Genomic DNA, 23,464 nt, shown 5'->3' on the forward strand with positions numbered 1-23,464 from the left:
TAAATATAATAAACTAAGCAACAGGCTAGCAGGTAAAAATCTAATTTTTGTTGGATCTGGCAGGTTTGATCAGCATTATAGTCGTAAGGTTCTGGCTGCAGTTCACTTAATGGCCACCGGTGTCGTTAATAACAAGGATTTCTGAACTCTACATATAGCCCCCTTTAAAATCCCAACACATTCTCACTCCCCAACTAGTCACCTTATAGCTGTGTCCCAATTCAGAGTCTGCATACTTCAAAGGCCATGCCATCGAAGGTCTCGAAGTTCGATTTGCATTCAATACTTGCATTTAAAGTGTAATCCGTCAATCCTGACACGACACGAGCGCGTAATGAAATCTGGGGTAGGCTAGGCTGCAAAAAATTAACCGTTTTTCTTTCATTGCCCGGGAAACAAAGGACGCATTTTAAAGCCGCATTTGAAGGAGCCTTCGAATTTGGACAGCCTTTGTCGCGCCACTGTTACGCAATCGGCCTGCGAATGCGGCATTTGAAGTATGCAGTCTATGAAACGGGACGCAGCTATTGATGCATGCCGTCATTTTTTTTACTCAAAGGGTACTACCCCTTTAGCATCACTTTTTGACGTGAAGGGTACTCCATTGCTTTCATGTGTTTGCCTTAATCAAGATGCATTTAATTCTTTGCATTTGTAAAAGTAGAAATTATTTTATAAATACTTGTACTTTCATAGATATTTTGGAGCACCTAACCTAACCCCACCCCAACCCAATTCTCAAGAACATAAAACATGTAACGGGCAAATAAAAGTAGAGTCACGGATATTTTTATTGCAAAAACACAAAAAAAAAAAAAAAAAAACAGTATAATGGTATTACAAATATCTTGTGTTGCAATCAAAGTCTTCTGTAGTCATTTCATATCTATATATGAACTAAAATGATCCCGCATCGTGAACACAGTTATATCTCACTCAAAAGATACACCCAAATTTAGCATGACGCAATCGGTCACAAGACACACAGGAGCCAATGACATTTCACAATCAAAGCTGGCGTAATGCTTCTTTTGGTGGCAACTTTTGAATGTGTGTACAGGATCTGAGCTTTACGAGAGATGGAGATGGGGATGACTTTTGGGTCTGTTACTTACACAAATCAATCATTTTGTTTCAGAACACTTGGAACATTTGTCATTTTTAAATAAACTATGAAGGGTGCGGACTCTGAAATCCTCTGCCGCTTAGGGTTGGGCGATGTCAACTAAATTGGCAGTTGACGATGTTTACAGTAAAACATTGCGATGGTCGATGATATTGTCGGTTTTTTTAGGTAGGTCATTTACTATATCTCTTTACATTAATATTTTTTTCTACTTAAAACTATCATTTTGTTATTTTACTAACCCAAATAATGACCGCGCTAGGTTGCACGTGAGGGAAAAAAGTAGCTTCCTTCCACTTAAGAAGAAAAAGTGACAAAAAAAAAAAAAAAGAGCAATGCTTGCCTGTCCAAAACTCCCCAAAAAGATCCCAGGGCATTGAGTTACATTGCTAGGGTGTTCTAAATGGTTGCTAAGGTGGTCTAAATCAAAAGAGCCCACCCCTAAGTCTCCATATTCTGGTCCCAGTCAGCACATGTCTAATCTCAATACTTAGTATTAGATGTTTGTTCAAATACCCTAAAGTATGAACAACACCTAACTAGCATTTAATGCCTCCAATTCAAACCCATGGCATCTCCAGATCACACCCAGCATTCTATTTCTTCTTATAAAGCAGTGGCACAGACTTTGTTCCATAAATAAACACATACACAAAACAAATCGTATAATAGAGCTGTGACCTCCTTTGAATGCTTTTAAAGGCCACACCTTCCTCTTTCAACACCACAGGACACCAGAATATGGTTGGGATGTGAACTCAGACTCAGAGATCCCAGCAATGATTCCAGTATCAGAACGCAAAGAAGGGTACTTGAGCAGAAAAATACTAACCCTCTTTGTGTGGGAGACAACACCTTAAGATTTGACGTTGGAAGCATCGTCTTTACCAAAGTCACCTTGCAACACTGGTTTGTCAACACGTGTGCTTCAAAGTTGCATTTCTTTAAATGTAAAGGAGGAGTTAGGACATGATAACAAAAGACGAGACATTCTATAGGGCAGATGAGGGCAGATGATAACGCTGAAGATGACTTTTACAACTAGTACGACAACCAAACCTACTACACCTACTACGTTTGACTACTTCCCTGTGTGACACTTTTGATGGATTTCACTGAAACAAATAATTGCATTATTTTAGTGTTTGTGTATGACACTGAGTGCACCTTCTATATATTAGCATTTATCTCAGCTTTGTGGAAAAGCTAATTATGATTAACTTGGTTTCATCACTGTGATTTTAAGTTGGTTGTCATTATACACCGATCAGGCATAACATTATGTCCCAATATTTTGTTGGCCCCCCTTTTTGGCCCCCTGACCTGTCGAGGCATTGACTCCACTAGACCCCTGAAGATGTGCTATGATATCTGGCACCAAGACGTTAGCAGCAGATCGTCTAATCCTCTAAGTTGCGATGTGGGGCCTTCATAGATCAGACTTGTTTGTTCAGCACATCCCACAGATGCTCGATTGGATTGAGACCTGGGGAATTTGGAGGCCAAGGCAATACCTCAAACTCCTTGTTTTGCTCCTCAACCCATTCCTGAAGCATTTTTGCTTTGTGGCAGGGCACATTATCTGCTGAAAGAGCCACAGCCACCAGGGTGAAAGGGTGTACATGGTCTGCAACAATGCTTAGGTAGGTGGTACATGTCAAAGTAACATCCACATGGATGGCAGAACCCAAGGTTTCCCAGCAGAACATTGCCCAAAGCATCACACTGCCTCCACCGGCTTGCCTTCTTCCAATGGTGCATCCTGGTGCCATGTGTTCCCCAGGTAAGCGACGCACACGCACCCGGCCATCCACGCGATGTAAAAGAAAATGTGATTCATCAGACCAGGCTACCTTCTTCCATTGCTCCGTGGTCCAGTTCTGATGATCACATGCCCTCTATTGCGCTGCGCTTTCGGCAGTGGACAGGGGTCAGCATGGGCAACCTGACTGGTCTGCGGCTATGCCGCCCCATATACAACAAACTGCGATGCACTGTGTATTCTGACACCTTTCTATCAGAACCAGCATTAACTTCTTGAGCAATTTGAGCTACAGTAGCTCGTCTGTTTGATGGGACCACACGGGCCAACCTTCACTCCCCACGTGCATCAATGAGCCTTGGCCACCCATGGCAATGTCGCCAGTTCACCACTTTTGATAGATACTGACCACTGAAGACCGGGAACACCCCACAAGAGCTGCAGTTTTGGAGATGCTCTGACCCAGTCATCTAGCCATCACAATTTGGCCCTTCATTTAAATCCTTACGCTTGCCCATTTTTCCTGCTTCTAACAAATCAACTTTGAGGACAAAATGTTCACTTGCTGCCTAATATATCCCACCCACTAACAGGTGCCGTGATGAAGAGAGATCAGTGTTATTCACTTCACCTGTCAGTGGTCATGATGTTATGCCTGATCGGTGTATTATAAAGGTAAAAAACAGAATTCAGTAATTTGGTATATTATCATTATTTCAGTTCATTAAATATATTGTTTGTTACTGTAAATTTAAGATCAATCTGTAAAATTAAAAATATTTTTTTTACAGTATTGGTTCTGGCAACACAGCTGACATTTTTACTTTTAATATCATGGATTCATCGGACCACCATTTATCCAATGACGCATTTTTGCCAGTTGAATAATCAAAAAAGGACAATCCATCCTTCACAGCTTCACTTTCATTAATAATCTTTTACATTTTGACATATACATTTTTAATTCTATTATATAAAAGTTAATATAAAAACTGCCTTATGTGTAATTAAAATGTTTGCTAAAAGAGAGTTAATTATTAAAAAAAAGAAATTAATGAATTCTTTGATTATTTATTTTCATTTTCCAAAATCAATTTAATTTTCATGAACTGTAAAAAATTCATTAAAGGTGCAGTGTGTAATATTTATGAGGATCTATTGACAGAAATGCAATATAATATACATAACTATGTTTTCAGTGGTGTATAAAGACCTTACATTATGAACCGTTATGATTTTATTACCTTAGTATGAGCCATTTCTATCTACATACACCGCTGGTCCCCTTACAGTGAAATCGCTATTTTGCATGTTGTATAAATGTTGCCGTTGGAGAGAACAGAGAGAGTAGCTAGCGCTCTTTCGAGAAGTTTGTCCGTTTTATTGTAGAAACATGATGGCGCAAAATGGCGATTTCACTATAAGGGGACCCGCAGTGTATGTAGATAGAAATGGCTCATTCTAAGGTAATACATAACGGTACATTAATTAAGTTATACTCCACTGAAAACATAGTTGTGTATATAATATTGTATTTCTGTAAAAATAGATCCTCGTAAATACTATACACTAGGGGTGTGCCATATCATACCGTCCACGATAATACCGGTATACATTTTTACATGATAAAAAAGTGTCATATATCGCGATATCAATGATATAGCGGCGTGATGGCGTATGGCGCATTTACATTCCCTAGCGCGCACAACAACAACACCTGTCAGAGTATACACGAAGAGCAGCATATCAGCCTCCGATAAAGACTTAGTACTTAAAAAGGGAGCTACTTGGTTACAAATGGTCAGCCTCTTGACAACTGACTAAACATTGACAACTTAAAGCTGCTATTGATGTTTGCAGCGCAATATTTGACCGGAAGGGAAACATTGACAGTTATTTTCAGTTACGACTCGTTAGATCTAGCATTCTGCCTTCTTTGAATCAGACACAGAGATAAAGTAGTGCGTAAGATTACATTTATTTGAATGAATGGATTATAGCATTTATTTTGATTAATTATCGAGAGAGAGTGAGAGAGAGAGAGATTCGTACCTGTGAGACTGCGTCTGTTTAGCGTCTCTCAATTGCGATATAACCCCATAGTTGCTGAGAAATATAATGTAGTGATCCAGTAACTTAGCTATTTTATTGCTAAAAATCGCGGGGCAGCGTTAATAACAAGTTTCTGTGCTCATGAATGTGCAGCGCGATCTCTGCTCTCTGAATGCAAGTGACGCATGCGTGTGTGTGCGTGTGCGCTTCAATAGCCCCGTTTACATGCACACTTTTATGTCATTCCGATTGAACGATTCTGTGGACAGTTTACACGAGACTTTATCTAAACCGATCTGGTGTTGCTGTAAGGAACACCTCAGAAAAATAAATTCTTCTGTCAGGCGCAGTTGAAGTAGAAAGTACCTGGAGAAAAAACGCTATCAGATGAGAATGGCTGTGCCATTATTCCAACATTATCTTCATAACGTGTTACAAAATAAAAAGTTTAACAGTTCAGAAAAATGTGTGTATCCTTATGAAAGCAGTGTTTATGCAGCATTTTCTTTCAGACTTTTAAACCGATTACAGTGCTCCGTGTAAACACACCTGAAATGAAAACAGCGCATTAATATAGAATGAGGATTCATCTGACTTGGAACTACATGTGCATTAAACGATTTTATTGCACACCTTCCAGCCAATCAGAATCAAATATTCAGGCAGACCATGGCATAAATTACATTAGTTATGGTTAAACTAAAATGTTATGTTATGGTTTTGTTTGCAATAATAAATGCTGCTGCCTAACAGCTGCAATAACCAATAAAACTTTGTTCCTATATATTTTTTTCTATATCGTCATAAATATCGTTATCGCAAATATTCTTGAAATATTGTGATATAATTTTGAGGCAATATCGCCCACCCCTACTACACACTGAACCTTTAATACAAGTATACAAAAAATATATACAAAATGTGTTTCGGCCCAAAGTTTTCATTTTGGTGCAATAGAAAAAAGGATTAAAAAACAACCTTTTAGCACATATGCATGTAGCCTAATATTTACAGATCTAGTCTTTTTCTTCCTGGAAAACAGAGCAAAATTAACGATGAGGCATAATAATCGTATAATAACCAGGTGGTTATGTAATAGCTGTGCCTGTGACAGGCCTATTGTGAAAAGAAGCACTTGGAAAGGAAACAGACCAACAGACATGGACATATTCAAAGTATCTGTTTAACATGGAGGAGCTTGTCTGAACAGGTTTCCACCAATCACAGAGATATAAAAAGGTTAAGAGATTATGGCACTCCACATCAAATCCAGCAGACCAGTGCGCTGCAAAAGCCATTTCTAACACTCCAGAAAGCTTCACTAAATCCCCTCACTAATGTGAGAAATCCTGCTCCCTCGGCCGTGAACACACCAGATTTCATTTGAAATGCTCAGCACAAAATAGTCAGTTATAGATCAAATGTTGCCAACAAGACTAGCTTAAGTATTAAGTAGAGCTGTTTTGAGAACAAATGATTTAGAATAAGGGCTTTCACATGGGGTAGTTATAGAAACTTAGTTATAGGAACTAGCCACCAGGGCGGTCCCCAGAGAACTAAATGTTCCCTGGGGTCATTTTCCCGGATGCATTTGCACCGCCAGTAGGAACTCTGAGGTGCGTAATCCAGCTGACAGTGACGTCATTTAAGCACGGCAATCAACAACTTCAATAATTGAAGGATGGACGATTGACGTGGTCGGAGCTCTGTTTTTGTTGCGTGTCGATGACGGAGATGGAATGTAAACGTGTAAGTTATATGATTGAAAGAAGGGCTAAGAGACAATCTCCCATGAAAATGTACAGTGCTACATATCGAGTCTGGGGAAAGAACACAACGGCGCAGACAAAGGCAATTGGTAAATGCTTTTAACATTAGCTTTCTGTTCAGGTCTTAAACTGTGTGCGTTTACACAGCTTTTTAAAGATGGCAGGAGCGGTTTCGTATGGCAAGCGTTTGACACATAGACTGTAAAAAAAGGTGGACGACACACCTTCACTCTCTTCCATTGTAGAAAAGCCACCAATATCCAAATATGGCGCTGATATCTTGGAGCCCGAGTCTGTGCAGTAGTGAGCATGAAGTGGAGCCGCGATATCAAGGCCCCGCCCACACTCCCGCAGAATCGGTTAGTACAGTTTACTGCAGAACAACTCATTATGTCGGTGTGAAATAAACCGCTATGGAAATGTAGAAATTTAAAAGCTCTAATCTCCTACCAAAGTTCCCGAAAAAAGTCAGTTGGTGCCTGTCAAACCCTCGTTTTTATAGCATCAAATAAATAACTAAAATCAAATTTATTTAAAAAACGAACACTTGAACTAACATCAGCGTAAAATGACAAACCATCTTTGGAAAAAAATGAATTTGATACGTAATTTGATTGTTTAGATCGTGTCACGTCCCATTAGATTACATGGAAAGGGCGGAGTTTATGACATATACTGCAACAAGCCACCTGGGGGCGATCGAAACGCTTTGGCTTCACTTTCAGGACTTGTGCGGCCCACTTGGTCCGACCAATCAACATACACTTGCGACGCTGGTAGTTCCTATTGTGCTGGGTTAGACCCTACTCTGAGCTAATTAAGTTCCCCCAAAAGGCGTTCTTTGAACTAAAATCGCTCCCAGTTCCTGCGGTGCAAACACACCAAAAAGTGGGTACTTCCGCCATTAGTTCTATAAACTCTAATAAGGTTCCTCCGGTGCAAATTAAATCAATAAATTATATAACATTAAAGTTACAATATTTGATGGAGAGAGAAAAAAACATTCAACACAAAAGTTTTTTTTTAGATGTTACATTACATTTTGAATCAGTATATGTGACCCATGCTGGCAAAATGAGTCGCAATGAGCTCAGAAATGAGTTGAAGGGAAGTGACGTGTGGCCAAGTATGGTGACCCATACTTGGAATTTGTGCTCTGCATTTAACCGATCCAAGTGCACACACACAGCAGTGAACACGAACACACACACACACACACACACACACACACACACACACACACACACACACACACACACACACACACACACACGTTTCAGTGGGGTTTTTTCGGTAAAAACCTTGTATGGGGGGTTAAATATATGTTTTTTCGGCAGGGTTTCCTGCTAAAATACGCATTCCCGGTGCTAAATATCACACAATTGGGGTCGCTTCAACCTGCAGACATGCAAAAAAGCCCATGCATGAACTTGGCAACACTGCAGCAGATGTCGCCGTTTTATCTGCATAATTCTTTTCTTTTTTTTAGCCTAACTGTTGCAAATAAAAATAAACATTTTAAAGTTTATAAAAAATATGCTTTGTAATACTGTATATAAAAAGTAATATAACTCTTAAAAATATGAATTGTATATTTATTTATGCCGGCGCTGCGTTGTCACGGGAACATCCCAGCTGAAGATAATGAGGAAATTACGCCGCTCCCTTTGCCAAGTGCATTCCAAACTGCTACATACCGCACACGCGTGTCCTGCTCGCATAGGGATGATCAAATAGGGAATACTGATTCCATTTGGAACTCACCCCGTGAACCGTTCGGTACGAATACGCGAACCATTACACCCCTAGTGCGCGCGGCAAAAATGACGTCAACGCGGAGAGGCCGGTCGTGCGCGTTCGTGCGCTTGGGGTGCGCAAGACCCCATTTCGCCTGGCAGTGTGCAGCGCATTTTTTGTAACAGCGCGCGCGACTCCGCATCCGAAGACGAACGAGTTCTAGGCAAATCTAGCCAAGCATGACGTTTCATCACACCGGCACCCAGTTTGCACATCCAATTAGGTGCTTATATTTACAAAATGAGTCTACAAAAGCAGGAATAAGCCCTTTTAAATAACGATCCATGCTTAATAAAATAAAAATCACGAAACTTAATGAAAATGTTTAATGAAATTAGGAAATATTTAAGAGATCGTTAATTTAGTTGTATACATGTGTGCATATATTTTGTTCTCATGTCACAAGTAATATCAAGGTTTACTGAGTTTTACACAATCCTTTTGTAGTGTGGTTTTTGGTGAAGTGTACTAAAATAAATATAATCAGCTGAGGTCATTGGCCCACTTCTTCTCGTCGCTTTTTCCTGATGGTTTCTAAAACAATTTCAGAGTCGCCCTCTTGTCGTTTCAAAGAATAGCACAACGGCGAGCGCATCAAGTATAAACGCCTCGTCCGTTTGGGGAGGAGCGCGCGCAGTCAGCGGAGGCTCGCGCTGCGGAGACAGGCGAAAGTATAAACAAGGCTTTAAGGGTGCACCGAAATTTCAGCCGCCGAAAATGTTCGGCCGAAAATGGCATTATCGGTTTCGGGCCGAAATAAAAAACAGCCGAAAATGTAAACCGAGAATGAATGTCACCCGCCCCTCCCATCCGTGCGAAAGCGCTTAGGTTTCACTCACGGTCGAGCTGTTATCACGCGACGCGTCTGCCTATCAAAGATTAAGCATGTCAGCGGTATGAGAACAAATAGAGACGTATCCAGCTGAACTACCCATTGCCAGAAGCAACAATCCCCTTGACTACTGGCGCGCGAACGAACGTCGCTTTCCATTGCTTTGCTTGCGCGGATTGCACGCAGATATTTATCTGCCTCAAGCAGTGTTGCAAAGTCTCACTGATTCATAACGCTTCGAAGCTTCATGATATAAGTCGTTATTTTGGGTTTTTTTGCGCACAAAAACTATTCTCGTCACTTTATAAAGTTATTGTAGAACCACTGTAATGAGATGGACTTTGTAACGACGTCTTTAGTACCTTTTAAGGGTCTTGAGAGTGTAAAGTGCATTGTGCCAATGGAGGCCTTTCTGAGCGATCGGATTTCAACTATCTTCATTTGTGTTCCGAAGATGAACGGAGGTCTTACGGGTGTCGAACGACATGAGGGTAAGTAATTAATGACATAATTTTCATTTTTGGGTGAACTAACCCTTTAACCAAACATTCACATAAGACACAACATAATGTTTGCGTGAAATACTATAATTCTGTGTATATGTGTAAATCGGGATTGCGCACTGTCTGAGGCGTCTTTGTGCGCATGCGTCAGATCTGTCAGTCAGCACGAGTGAGCTAATTTACATGGACAAAGGAAAGGTACTCCTTTCAGAAAACGTACAAATAAAAATACTTTTAGATGTTCAATTGCTATTTGGAGCACTGGGATCGCTAGACGAGGGCTTAATCAACTAATTTTTGAGAAAACCTCCAAAAATCAACCAAAATTGACATTTTTCCACTTGTTTTGCCTTTAGCTCGAAATTATCCTGTGCGCATTCCGACTCCTTTCGCCAGCACGGGTCACATATAATGGTATGTATAATTCATGGCTGCTCCTTTTGCCAGCACGGGTCACATATAATGGTATGTATAATTCATGGCTGGTGTACCTAAGTCTCCAAAGTGTACTGCCTCCATGTGGCTAGGCTGTTTTTTGAGGATAGCAGTGCGGCCACGAGCAAAGGAGTCCATGTTGGCTGAGATAGCATTGATGGCCACATGGCTGGGTCCCGCCGCCTCCAGGATAGCATGATGATTACGGCCGCTAAGGGAGGGGGAGTGGGGCGACACTGGGGCTGGAGAGGGGCACACAGAGAAGAAACATTAATACACAACAGAATTCTAGATTTGCTCCAGATCCAAACTACAAACAAACACTGCTAATCTTGGTAAGAAATGCTTACCACATGCTGATAAACCTCTACATGTCCTCCCCTCTCTTCTGTTGAACACAAAAGATGATATTTTGTGTTCAACAGAAGAAAGAAACTCATACAGGTTTGGAACAATCTGAGAATGAGTAAGTAACAACAATTTTCATTTTTGGCTGAACCATATCCCTTTAATAACTAGCCAGGGGAGGACATGTAGAGGTTTATCAGCATGTGGTAAGCATTTCTTACCAAGATTAGCAGTGCAGTTGAAGGTTGCAGTTGAAAGCTGAAGTAGAAGTTTAAGTTTTATAAAACCTGCAAAGCTTTTGAGTGTTACAGCTACAAATGGTATAGATTTTTTTAGTAAACGTTGTAGCAGTCTAAAAAAAACACAAAAAAAAGTCTATAATTTTAATAGAGTTAGCAAAATAGTCAGTGTGTAATGTATGTATATAAAAGAAAATGTCAGAATTGCGAGTTTATATCTTGCAATTCTGACTTTATTTCTCACAATTCCAAGTTGCGAGTTGCAAGTTCCAATTGGGAGTTATAAAGCCAGAGTTACAATATATACCACCAGTCAAAAGTTTGGAAAATGTACTATTTTGATTGTTTTTGAAAATTGTATTTTAAAATGCTATTTATTTCAGCATCATTACTCCAGTCTTTAGAGTCACATGATCCTTCAGAAATCATTCTAATATGCCGATTTGCTGCTCAACATTTATTATTATTATCAAATGTTGAAAACAGTTGTGTACAATTTTTTCTTAGGATTATTTAATGAATAGAAAGTTCAGAAGAACAGCATTTATCTGAAATATAAAGCTTTTGCAACATTATAAACGTCTATACTGTCACTTGATCAATGTAATGCAACCTTGCTGAATAAATGTATTCATTTCTTTAAGTTCTTTCCCAAAAAACAAAAACTTCTTACCGACTCAAAACTTTTGAACGGTAGTACAATGTTACAAAAGCTTTCCATTTCAGATAAAAACTGTTCTTTTGAACTTTCTATTCATCAAAGAATCCTAAAAAAAAAAATTTTATACAACCGTTTTCAACATAATAATCATAAATGTTTCTATATTTGTCACTCTGAAGACTTGAGTAGTGATGCTCAAAATTCAGCTTTGCATCACAGAAATGCTTAACATTTTAAAATATAGAAACATTTGAATAATATTCCACATTACTACAGCTTTTTTTGTATTTTTAATAACATAAATGCAGCCTTGGTGAGAAGACACTTCTTTAAAAAACAATCAAAATAGTACAGTTTCCAAACTTTTGACTGGTAGTGTACACTACATTTCCAGACTGGGTCACATGCCATGGAACTCAAGCTATAACTTGATACAAATTAACCAGGTTTATTGTTCTACATTCTGGCATGTTCTATGGCAGCCCACCATAAACATCCCAATAGTAACTATAATGAAAAAGGACCATCACTCTCACCTTTGCTGGGTTTGGCATCTGCTGGTCTCTCAGGTTCCTTTCCTTTAGCTGCGAGATAAAGAACATGGGAAATATAATTTATAATTTACAACATCCCTTGTCCTAATACACCAGATTATTTAGCACAACAGCTGTTTGAGAACCAGTCCCAGACACCCATTATATAAGCAAAATAGGCAGTTGCACCAATCCACACATCACTTATTTTTGAGTTTTTCCTATGCACGTTTTCTGGATTATTTGCATGGGGTGAGGCCTTGCTAGAGTTTGTCAGCAAAAAACACCAGTGGCAAACTTATAGACTAGCATCATGCAGCACAAAACGACAAGCATCCCATTCATTGTTGGCAACAACTGTGCTCCTAACATATATTATTATTAACTCGCATATATCTGATGGATGAGGAAAAAGTATAAATGACAAGACTGCATATCCGAGAACAAAGAAAGGGTTCCAGTTAAATAGGACATGGGCTGAGGGCATCCTTCCTTCCCTTAGGGCACTGACTCTCACAGGACACATGTATGCTCTTTGTCATGTGAACAGGGATTCTGGGAAAGATTGGTCTCTTTATTTAATAAAGAAGATACAAAACTGCAGATTATTATGTATGAACAACTAAAGACAGCAGCAACATTCCTCACTCATCGTTTTGACCAATGAATTCTTATGTTTCCAGTTGTGTGATTACCAGATAATGATTTCTATATTTACTTTTAATGAATTGTTCAGGCCTGGAAATCATAATTACAAAAAACTTGACATTTACAGATTTTCCATGACCATAGGAATCCTGTAGAAGAGAGGTTAAAAAAAGGGAGGAATATAGGGCTGAACGGCTGGACAGATTTAGGGTGTGTTCACACTTGTAATTTGGTTTACTTGGTTCTTTGGTCTAGACCCAAAAAAAAACAATTAGTCCTGGTCCCCTTAGCGTTCACACTGGCAATTTAAACACAGAACCTAAAGGCATAGGGATACATTCACAACCTGATTGGTCAGCTTTGATTGTATTGCCTGTTTTGAGACGAAACTTGAACACCCGAAACAGTGCTGTGTGCTGGGCTAAATGCACTCGTTGTATGTGCGTAGCCTACATATGATGGTATTTTGACCTGCTGAGAACTTGTGGAGGGTTCATAAAATGTGTAAAGGAGTCAAACCAGCGGCAGGAATCTCTCCATCACACACACAAACCAAAATCTGCTGCGAGGAGACGCGGTCCTGATGCCCGTACTGTGATGGCCAACATCATGACTATGACGGATATCTAAAAACAGATATCCTTTAGCATTCAGTTCTGTTTAAGGTCGCATCTTGTGACATCATGTCCCATTTTTGGTTTGTTTATGTCTTTGTTATGTGTTGCGTTCATATTTCATTCAAACCGCATCAGTTTGTTTGGTGCGCAACAGGGTTCAGATGGCTGTGTTTACACTTATTCAAATGAACCTCACTAACTGAGCAATCACGCCGGGATTTGTTATAATCAAACCAAACAAGTTTGAACACACCCACAGTCAACCAGGGGGCCGGGGCCAAGGCCCTCAGCAAACTTCTGTGTGGGGGATAGCTTAGCAAAAAAATATTGATGTACAACGTTAAACTGACATCATATTTTTGAGTTTTTTTTATTAGCTTATAAAGGAGGGCCTTCAAATATTGTCTTGGACAAGAGACCTTTGATTCAAAAAGGTTAAGAAATATTGGTCTAAATATAACATTTCCATATGACCTTTGAGAAATCTAGCTTGTATAATCAGATTAAAGATGTGAATGAAAGATGTTCCTTGTCATAAAATTCCAAATCAATTCAAATGGGATCAAACAAAAATAAAAATACTTCTGTTTGAGTTTTTTCAGGATATGATTCATTGTTTTATTCCATAGTATGATATTCCAACATGAGGTTTTTCTGACATGGCATAGCCTGACTGTCAGACGACTGACACTACACCATGCGTGCAACTTCAATGTTTAAGCGAACATCTAAAACAACTGGGGTTTTTTTTAGGAAGCAGCGTTATTTCAACAGAAACATTAAGAAGATTTAATTTGGTGATCTAGGCTAAATATCAAAACGTGCACTCGAATAAGGAATATCCAATCCCTCAACAGCTGTTGTACACGATGTGCAGAATATATGCATAAGCATAAAAGGGATTATATAGCCAAAATAAAGAATAAAAGAGTTTTAATGTCGCATTCATGAGGACGTGAGCTCAGCCTCGGTCCAGAAAAGCCCATACTGTCCATCATCATCATCGAGCGGGGCACTTCCTTACCTTTCCGCCTGAAGAACGACATGATGAATCTGAAGCTGTGAACGCTCGCTCAGCTCAGAGACAACATCCCGACAGCTCCCGAGTCCCTTCATTCATAACACTCTATCGCGCACAGGTTTCGCTTTGATCATCCACATCTGCGGTCACTGTCAAAACCGAAAAATTTCCAGTCCCTTCTCAGCTGGCCCGGTCGCCATATTGTCAATAAACGCCTCACTTCCGGAGTGTCTGCGGCACAGCGCTTCTGCTGGAATTATGGGAAAAGACCTGACAAATCAAAAGACTTAATAATTCCCATACAGGCCACATAAGATTGCTATACTGTCTCGTGAAGAATATAGCCTTACTGTACTACAAAATTACTAATTTTATAGCAGCGTCCTGCGAGGTGACTTTCACAACATTTGCGTCTGTATCTCTCCAGTCATTGTATGTAGGAGGGACTTGAACGATGATCACATCATATTCTGCAACTCAGTAATTGTCTTGTTCAGACATATTCAATTTATATTTTATTCAACTCATAGCTTGTATTATATTGGTATATGTAATTTATTGCAATGTGTGACTTGCCAGATGAGTTTCTCTCGCGTTTTTTTTCCTTGCCTGCCTTGAAACAGTATAGGGATGTATGTAAAGTGTAAACAAATAAAGTCACCATGGTGAAATTAAATTTAATGTCATGCATGCAATCAAAATGGACAATTTTAAAAAAAATGAAATATTGTATTATTTATTATAAATGATCGACCAATAGCAAACCACAACCATCCAATGAACCAATCAATTCCCGATGGACAAAATCAAGCCCCGCCCTACATTATTTCTTGTTATGAGAAGCCATTTTACTTGGGTATAGGTCACAATAGGGGAGGAAACAAAAATCATAACTTTTGTTTCATGCCAACTTGAACTAAAGACTTTCATGACCAAATATTAATTGAAAGACTACATGGATGTATACGTTTTTTTGTCAGCAAGACTAAGGGTATGTTTACATGACAAAAATGTACTAAAAGCTTGAATTTGCAGGCCACCAAAATGTTGTCGTGTGGTGATGGACAAAGCGCATTAAACATTTTCCGTTTGAGTTAAAATGGTGTTGTGTAAACGGCACCTTACACTAATGAGCCAAAATATTATGACCAGGTGAAGTGAATATTGTCGACCATCACCTAACAAGACCACAAATTAAAGCAGGGATGGGGAACGTTGATCCTGGAGGGCCACTCTCTTGCAGAGTTTAGCTCCAAACCTGAAAAAAAAGACACTCACCTGCCTGTAACTTTAGTAATCCTGAAGACCTTGATCAGCTTTAGGTGTGTTTGATTAGGTTTGGAGCTAAACTCTGCAAGAGAGTGGCCCTCCAGGATCAACGTTCCCCACCCCTGTATTAAAGGAATAGTTCCCCCAAAACTGAAAATTATCCCATGATTCATTTTGGATCAGTCTCAAGCCATCCTAGGTGTATATGACTTTCTTCTTTCAGCCAAACACAATCAGAGTTATATTAAAAAATGTCATTGATCTTCCAAGCTTTATAATGGCAGTGTATGGCGGTCCTGATTTTGAGGTCCAAAAAAGTGCATCCATCCATCTTAAAAGTAATCCATACGGCTCCAGGGGGTTAATAAAGGCCTATTGAAGCGAAGTGATGGTAGCCAGCTTCCGGCAGACGGCCGATGTATTATGTAGGAGTAGCGTAAGCTTTGACGCCTCTCCCGGTTCAAACTAACTCAAGCTCCTCTTCTCTTATACCGAAATCCTCTGACATTTCTCTTTAAACATTCTTGTTTTAGACTTCTAATTTGTGACCAGTATTTTTATTTGTTTTTTGTTGCTATATCCTCTGCACCAAATACGTCATGCGTCAGGTCAGGGGTTACTCTTTTGTCATAAATCGATACGTATGGCCGTCTGTCAGAAAGCTACTTATTTTAGTTTATAGTATAGTTTTCTTACACAAATGCATCGCTTGACTTCAGAAGGCGTTTATTAACCCCCCGGAGCCGTGTGGTGTTCATTTATGATGGATGAATGCACTGTTTTGGGCTCGACCCCCATTCACAGCCATTATAAAGCTTGTAGGTTGAACCCGGTCAGAAGGGGTGAGAAATTACCAAAGTGGTCTGAGGAGAGACAAACCACAGGCCGGCGATAGGGTGTTGGGCGACCAAGGCTCATCAATGCATGAGGGCAACGAAGGTCACCTGGTCCGATGAATCTGGTTCTCTTTTACGTCACATGGTTGGCTGTGTACATGTGTGCAGTTTACCTGGGGAAGTCATGGCACCAGATGCACTGTGGGACGAGGACAAGCCTGTGGAGGGAGTGTGATGCTCTGGGCAATGATCTGAAACCCTGGGTCCGGCCCTTCATGTGGACGTAACTTTGACACGTACCACCTACCTAAACATTGTTGTAGACCAGGTACACCCCTTCATGACAATGGTGTTCCCTAGTGGCACACTGCACACAGGAATGGCTTGAGGTATCGCTTGATTCGCTCAATGATGTGCCAGCTTCATCAAACCAGCCATCTACCGTTCTGGCAGTGGTAATGTGGGTTTGGAATGGAATGATTCGCAACATTTTTATAATTGTAACGAGTAACGATGCAGCACATAAAAAACATATTGGAGTAAAAGTATTAAACTCATCGAAAATATGTACTGAAGTACAGATACCGCCTTTCAGTACTTAAGTACAGTAGTGAAGAAGTTCTACTTCGTTACTATACATCTCTGCTTGAGGAACATGATAGAGTTCAAGGTGTTGCCCTGGTTTCCAAATGAACCAGAGCATCTGTGGGATGTGCTGGTCCAACATGTTCAATCCACAGCGGCTCCACCTCGCAACCTACAGGCCTCGAAGGATCTGCTGCTAACGTCTTGGAGCCAGATACCACAGGACACCTTAAGGCAGGGGTGTCCAATCGTGATCCTGGAGGGCCACTGTCCTGCAGTGTTTAGCTTCAACCCCAATTAAACACACCTGTACTAGCTAATCAAGGTCTTATTAGGCATACAAGAAACTCCCAGACAGGTGTGTTGAGGCAAGTTGGAGCTAAACTCTGCAGGACAGTGGCCCTCCAGGACCGACTTTGGACACCCCTGCCTTAAGGGCTATGTTTCATAATGTTTTGACTCATCTGTGTATAATTGTGAATTACACAAAAGCAAAACATGGCATAATTGTCAAATTGATATAATGTCCCTTACTGTAAAAAAATATGGACGTAGTGTCTGTGACGTCACCCATAGGATTGTGAAGAGCAGTTTTGAAGTGTAAAGTCGGCCATTGCCATCTTGGCAGCGCGTCACTCCCGGATAACAGAAAATGGGCAAAGAGGCGGGACGTGGCTGAAGCTGAGGTGACGTGATGACTAAAGGCCTGTTCACACCGGGACGATTTTCGCGCGCGTTTATCGCCGACGTTTAACGCCTCGTGACTAAACAATGGGCGCCAATGTGAGTGTTCACACCGACGCGTAAAACGCCAGGCGTAAAAGCGTCATTAAAAAAAAAACGCCTCGGGTTCGTTTTTTTATTTTGACGCGGCGCGTTAAAAACTGGCCGACCAATGAGATCAGCGCTTTTGTTCACGTGCCTGGAGCTGCTGAAGTGACAGTAAAACACGACTTGGTGGCGCTCAAGCACAAAATCGGTCTTGCCGAGCACACATCGATACAAAGAAGAAGTAGTAAGTAGACAAAGAAGAAGATGGGCTGCTAATGCTGCTTGCCAGTTAGCAAAAAGTGTGTGAATGGTTTTGCCATAGACATAATATATCTGTGGTTTTGGCAAGCACGTAAATACTGTCTCTCCTCTTCTTCTGTGTGACAAGCGAGTGTCAGAAGCTTAAAGTGCCGCAGCACCACCTTGTGTACCGGGAGCGCATCTACTGAATGTGCACGTTCACTCGGCGCATCGCCAGTGGAAATCGCTTGGGTGTGAACACTCAAGACGCGCCGAAAAACGTCACGAAAAACGCTGGCGATAAGCGCGCGCGATATTCGTCCCGGTGTGTACAGGCCTTAAGGGTGCTGATCCACTTGTCCGTGCAACACTTCTGTCGCGCCGCACTCCACTTTATTCCTATGGGTGACGTCAAGCGACTTCAACGCGCCCGCAAAGCATTCCGGGAAGGCGGCGCTGCATCTGAACAAATGCCGCGCGTCAAAAAAAGCTGGCCGAAGCTCAACTTTATGCAAATGAATCCGTTGAACGCAACGCGACTATCCAATAGAAGTAGAGCACATGGAGACGGAGGGAAGTCTCTCGCCGGTCCTTTGTTTTTCATTCCCCGCTGGCTCAAACACACACCCATAGCGGTAAACTTGAGGAACGCCCATCAACATACACATGAGGGGAAGCGTCACAACACCACGCTTCAGTCGTGCCGCGAAAGTGGATCTGTATCGTAACAGACAGCAGATAAATGGCTATCCACCTTTCACTCAAAGTGGCCACACCCTTAATTATGCAGAACTTTAAGGCTTTATATAATGTTGAGAGTTATAAAAAAAATTCACCCCCCCCCCACAGTTGTCATAAAGGGCAAAATTAGCCGTATAGACCAAAACCACAATTTGTACCAGGCTGTAAACATATATTTTTCTGCTGTAAAGTTGGGCATTTTAACTTTGGGCTCAATGAGATTCTGCTCCCTTCTGGAGCCTGTCCCTAGCGGCCAGTCGATGAATTGCAGTTTAAGTCACTTCCGTATTGGCTTCAAGAGAAACTGGGGGAGGTTGCCGCTTGTGGTCCCTTTACAGCGCCATCATCTACCTCGATTTTCTGTTTTGATAACATTCCGGACCCTTCTATGACAGACTCTGGGTCATTCACATTATGCCTCACGCTATGTGACATAGTTAATTGCGAATTTATCTTTAAAATGTGTTATAGTTCAAATGTTTTAGTTAAAACCTTTTAGTTAAAATTACAGCGATTAAAAAAGAAAATGTAGAAAAATAAAAGACAAAACACTTCACCATTAAGATTTTTTATTGCATGAAAATCTTGAACAATGCCAAAATATTTCGTACACTTGTGCGCTGTAACAAAGGCAAACAAAACAAACAAACAAATAGGCCCAAAGTACGTAAACTTGACATGTTCTGTCCAATCAAATTTTATAGTTTCCCTTTTATTTTCCCTTAATTTTTTTCAACCGTTAAAGCGTTTATCTGAAGCAGCTCACACATGGAGTTTCCTGTTCTGGGTGTCTTCTCCCGAGAAGAGCAGATAGCATCAAGCAACATCCGTGCAGAAAACACTTTGGACGTCACCATCATTGTTGCCCTACCCAGGAGTCCAACAAACAGAGAAGGAAAAACTGCAGAGAGAATACAAGACAAAATAGAATTAAAAGAAAGATAGAAAGACAAGATGATGAGATGTTAACGTGCCTTTTGCTAATATTATGACAAAAGGGCTCTATGGTGGATTATTCTTACCTCTATATTCAGTTGATGCTCATTTCCCCATGGCCTGCTCAATGGCCGTCACAATTGCTCTGAATTTTGAATCTGAGTCAACAAACCCATTTCCATTCTGTCAACAAAAAAAAAATCAGCCAAATGTAAAACATTAGAATTGTACTTTACCATATTAGATTTGAGTAGCAAACCATTCACTCAAAAATAACTGTACTGCAGTACTTAAAGGAACACTTATTTGAAAATAATCTCATTTTCCAACTCTCCTAGAGTTAAACAGTTGAGTTAAACCGTTTTCGAATCCATTCAGCCGATCTCTGGGTCTGGCGGTAGCTCTTTTAGCATAGCTTAGCATAGATCATTGAATCTGATTAGACCGTTAGCATCTCGCTCAAATATGACCAAAGACTTTCAATATTTTCCAATTTAAAACTTGACTCTTCTGAAGTTACATTGTGTACTAAGACCGACGGAAAATGAAAAGTTGTGATTTTCTATGGCTAGGAACTATACTCTCATTCCTGCGTAATAATCAAGGAACTTTGCTGCCGTACCATGGGTGCACCAGGCGCACCGATATTACACAGCGCCTGAAAATAGTCCCCAGCACGCTCCCTGTACAAGCAGGTTATGTTGTTGACGGAAGTTAGCCTATTTTCAGTGCACCCATGGTACAGCAATATTCAGTCAAGTTTTAAATAGGAAAAATATGCTAACGGTCTAATCAGATTCAATGATCTATGCTGAGCTATGCTAAAAGAGCTACCGCCAGACCCGAAGATCGGCTGAATGGATTCGAAAATGGAAAAACTCAACTGTTTAACTCTAGGGGAGTTGGAAAATGAGCCTATTTTCCAAAAAAATTTGGAGTGTTCCTTTAAGAAGACATTTAACTGTAATTTAAAGTCACCATGAAATCAAAATGGACAATTCTCTTTTTTAATGGAATATTGCAGTATTCATGCACATTGATTTTTTTTTAAATTCATGTGCCCGTGTAATCTTGAATTAAAATAACTTCCCCTCCCACTTGCAGCTTCATCTCTTCTCTTAGATAACGTGTTTACAGGCGCGAGGGTGGGACAACCTGTCACTCACATGAGATCGACCAATAGAAAACCAGAACCAAGATATTGGCAAGATATTTCACTCGGCTACATGTCACAATAGTTAAGACTTTCAACTTTGGTTTCATGTCGACTTTATGTACAATTTAAGTGAGAAACAGTATGAAGCCAGGAGTCATATAATAATAAATGCAATATATAGCCTTTTATATATGATAAATGCAATATATAACAGTGAGAGAGGATCAAATCTTACCTTCTTTGAGTGCACCAACTTGCCATTTACTTCCACCTCAAACCAGCCTGTGGTTGAGGGTGTGCCTACACCAGTCTGACCATGAGAAATCATAGTAAAATGAGAAAGATAATTATGAGGAAACAACACTTCATGTTTTATGTTCAAAATTATAACATAACTTTAAAAAATAGCAATCTTTTAAATCACATACGATCTCAAGTTCGCCTGGGAATTCATCCTCAAGCAACGTCTTGAGTTTGGTGAACTATTTGCAAAACAAAAGTCCACAATTTAATATTATATTACAGTATACATATAATATATGAGCAAATAAAACCTACCTTGGGCCTGTACCCTCATCCACCACTAGGAGAGGGAGAGAGAGAGAGAGAGAGAGAGAGAGAGAGAGAGAGAGAGAGAGAGAGAGAGAGAGAGAGAGAGAGAGAGAGAGAGAGAGAGAGAGAGAGAGAGAGAGAGAGAGAGAGAGAGAGAGAGAGAGAGAGAGAGAGAGAGAGAGAGAGAGAGAGAGAGAGAGAGAGAGAGAGAGAGAGAGAGAGAGAGAGAGAGAGAGAGAGAGAGAGAGAGAGAGAATTGGTCAAACCTTAATTTGCATGGTAACTATGGTTTTTAAACCACTCTAGGATTGTTTAGTGAAAAGTGAGATTCAGGGAATCAGAGAAGGCATTATTTAACATTTCTGATTCCAGTCTTGTGCCACTAGTCATGGGTCGCGAACATGTTTGTTATGTAAAGTTAAAATATTAAAATATTTAATTTTTTAATACAAAATCTGAATGCAACTAAATGCCATAAACAATCAAAATACATAGAAAATACTGGCATGGAAGGACACAAAAATAAATAAATAAACATATTTCAATACAATAAATCACAATATAATAAATAATTTTAAAAAGAGAAAATATTTTAACCTATGCAGGGATCCAAGCAATTACGCAAGGGTGCACCCAACAACCAGAACACATTGAGCGAAGCAGCAACACTGCCTGTTATTGTGATCATTGCCCAAAACATAACGTTAGAATGGAAATTAAATGAGCTTTTATAGGTTAAAATGTTTGGTTTTTTTCTTCGAACGCATTCAACTTAGCGTGTAGTTCATCTCAGTCAGTTAGATTCTTAAACAGTAAAAGCATTTGTCCAATAGCTGGATTTAGCCTCAACGGTGTTGCAAAATAAATAGTAACGTTACATAAATAACCTACCAGTAAACGACATGAACTTTGACGGTCATGCTGGCAGTTGCTGCGGGTCTTGACTGGATCGAGCGGTGGTTGTGCTTGTGCTGCGGAGTGTTCAGACACTGAACTGATGTAATTTCTGCTTTGCTGCTAGTGCTATTTCCTGGATTGTTATGAAAGATTTGAGGCGGAGCGACTGACACACCAGCAGACACACCCGTCGCGTGACTAGCTAACATGGTAGCTAAGGGCGTTTACCAAACAATGGAATTGTTAAAATACACTTTACACATTATATACAGTCAGTCGGGCATTATCTTAAACAGGTTGATTACACTGGTTGCATAAAAACTGCTCTTATAAGTTAGTCGTAATTTTTTTCTTGGGACTAGTTCTTAAGACAGTCTTAGCATATAGTGGCTATATTTATGCAACTGGGATTTACATTTTATTGTGCAATAAATGGACATTTTGATATGATTATAGGTTTCCTAAAGATGACTGGTCTTTATTCTATATAATAATACCCAGCCTTTTTATACAGCTTCTACAATGAGTAACATTTCACAATATGCTCTCAGAATCATAAAATAAAAACATTCTGCTCCAACTACAATGAACGCACACACAAAAAAATTACTTTTTTTTCTTTTCTTTTTTTTTTACTTAACTACAATTTGAAATGTAATAAGGCACTTCAGGCTCTACAAGACTTAAAGGGATAGTTCACCCAAAAAAGAAAATGAACCCATGAATTACTCACCCTCAAGTCATCCTAGGTGTATATGACATTCTTCTTTCAGACGGATACAATCAGAGTTATATTAAAAAAGTCCTGGCTCCTCCAAGCTTTATAATGGCAGTGAATGGCTGCTTCTGTTTTGAAGTCCATATAAGTGCATATATCATCATAAAACTGCTCCATATGGCTCAGAGGGGTTAATAAAGGCCTTCTGAATCGAAGCGATTCGTTTGTGTAAAAATATCCATATTTAAAACTTTACAAACTGTAATCTCTGACTTTCAAACAGAAACAGCCATTCACTGCCATTATAATTCTTGGATTAGCCAGGGCATTTTTAAATATAACTCATTTTATTTGTCTGAAAGAAGAATGTCATATACACCTAGGATGGCTTGAGGGTGAGTAAACCATGGGCTAATTTTC

The 23,464-nt window shown here is 40.0% G+C and overlaps 2 protein-coding genes across 5 annotated transcripts in view; both read right to left on the reverse strand.

Annotated features, from left to right (window-relative positions):
- The window catches only part of akap10 (A kinase (PRKA) anchor protein 10), a 41,498-nt gene extending 26,719 nt beyond the window's left edge, over window positions 1-14,779 (reverse strand). For 2 of the 4 annotated variants that reach the window (XM_079814340.1, XM_079814338.1), the window contains exons 1-3: window positions 14,347-14,779; window positions 12,061-12,108; window positions 10,333-10,518 (exon numbers count right to left, since the gene is read on the reverse strand). In XM_079814340.1, coding sequence (XP_079670466.1) covers window positions 10,333-10,518; window positions 12,061-12,108; window positions 14,347-14,368 — 256 coding nt within the window. In that variant the 5' untranslated portion in view covers window positions 14,369-14,779. The remainder of the gene's footprint in view (window positions 1-10,332; window positions 10,519-12,060; window positions 12,109-14,346) is intronic. The other 2 variants (XM_079814339.1, XM_079814341.1) reach the window with 1 other exon arrangement.
- Window positions 14,780-19,339: 4,560 nt separating this feature from the next.
- On the reverse strand, window positions 19,340-22,465 carry selenow1 (selenoprotein W, 1). Its single transcript, XM_079813974.1, has 6 exons — window positions 22,321-22,465; window positions 21,436-21,460; window positions 21,306-21,359; window positions 21,113-21,187; window positions 19,808-19,904; window positions 19,340-19,686 (listed from the first exon to the last, which is right to left on the reverse strand). Exons 1-5 carry the CDS (start codon window positions 22,347-22,349, stop codon window positions 19,827-19,829), a joined length of 261 nt encoding a protein of 86 aa, XP_079670100.1. The 5' UTR covers window positions 22,350-22,465; the 3' UTR covers window positions 19,340-19,686; window positions 19,808-19,826.
- Between the last annotated feature and the right edge of the window lie 999 nt (window positions 22,466-23,464).

This window comes from Gobio gobio (assembly GCF_949357685.1).
Source record: "Gobio gobio genome assembly, chromosome: 4".
NCBI classification, from domain to species: Eukaryota; Metazoa; Chordata; class Actinopteri; order Cypriniformes; family Gobionidae; genus Gobio; species Gobio gobio.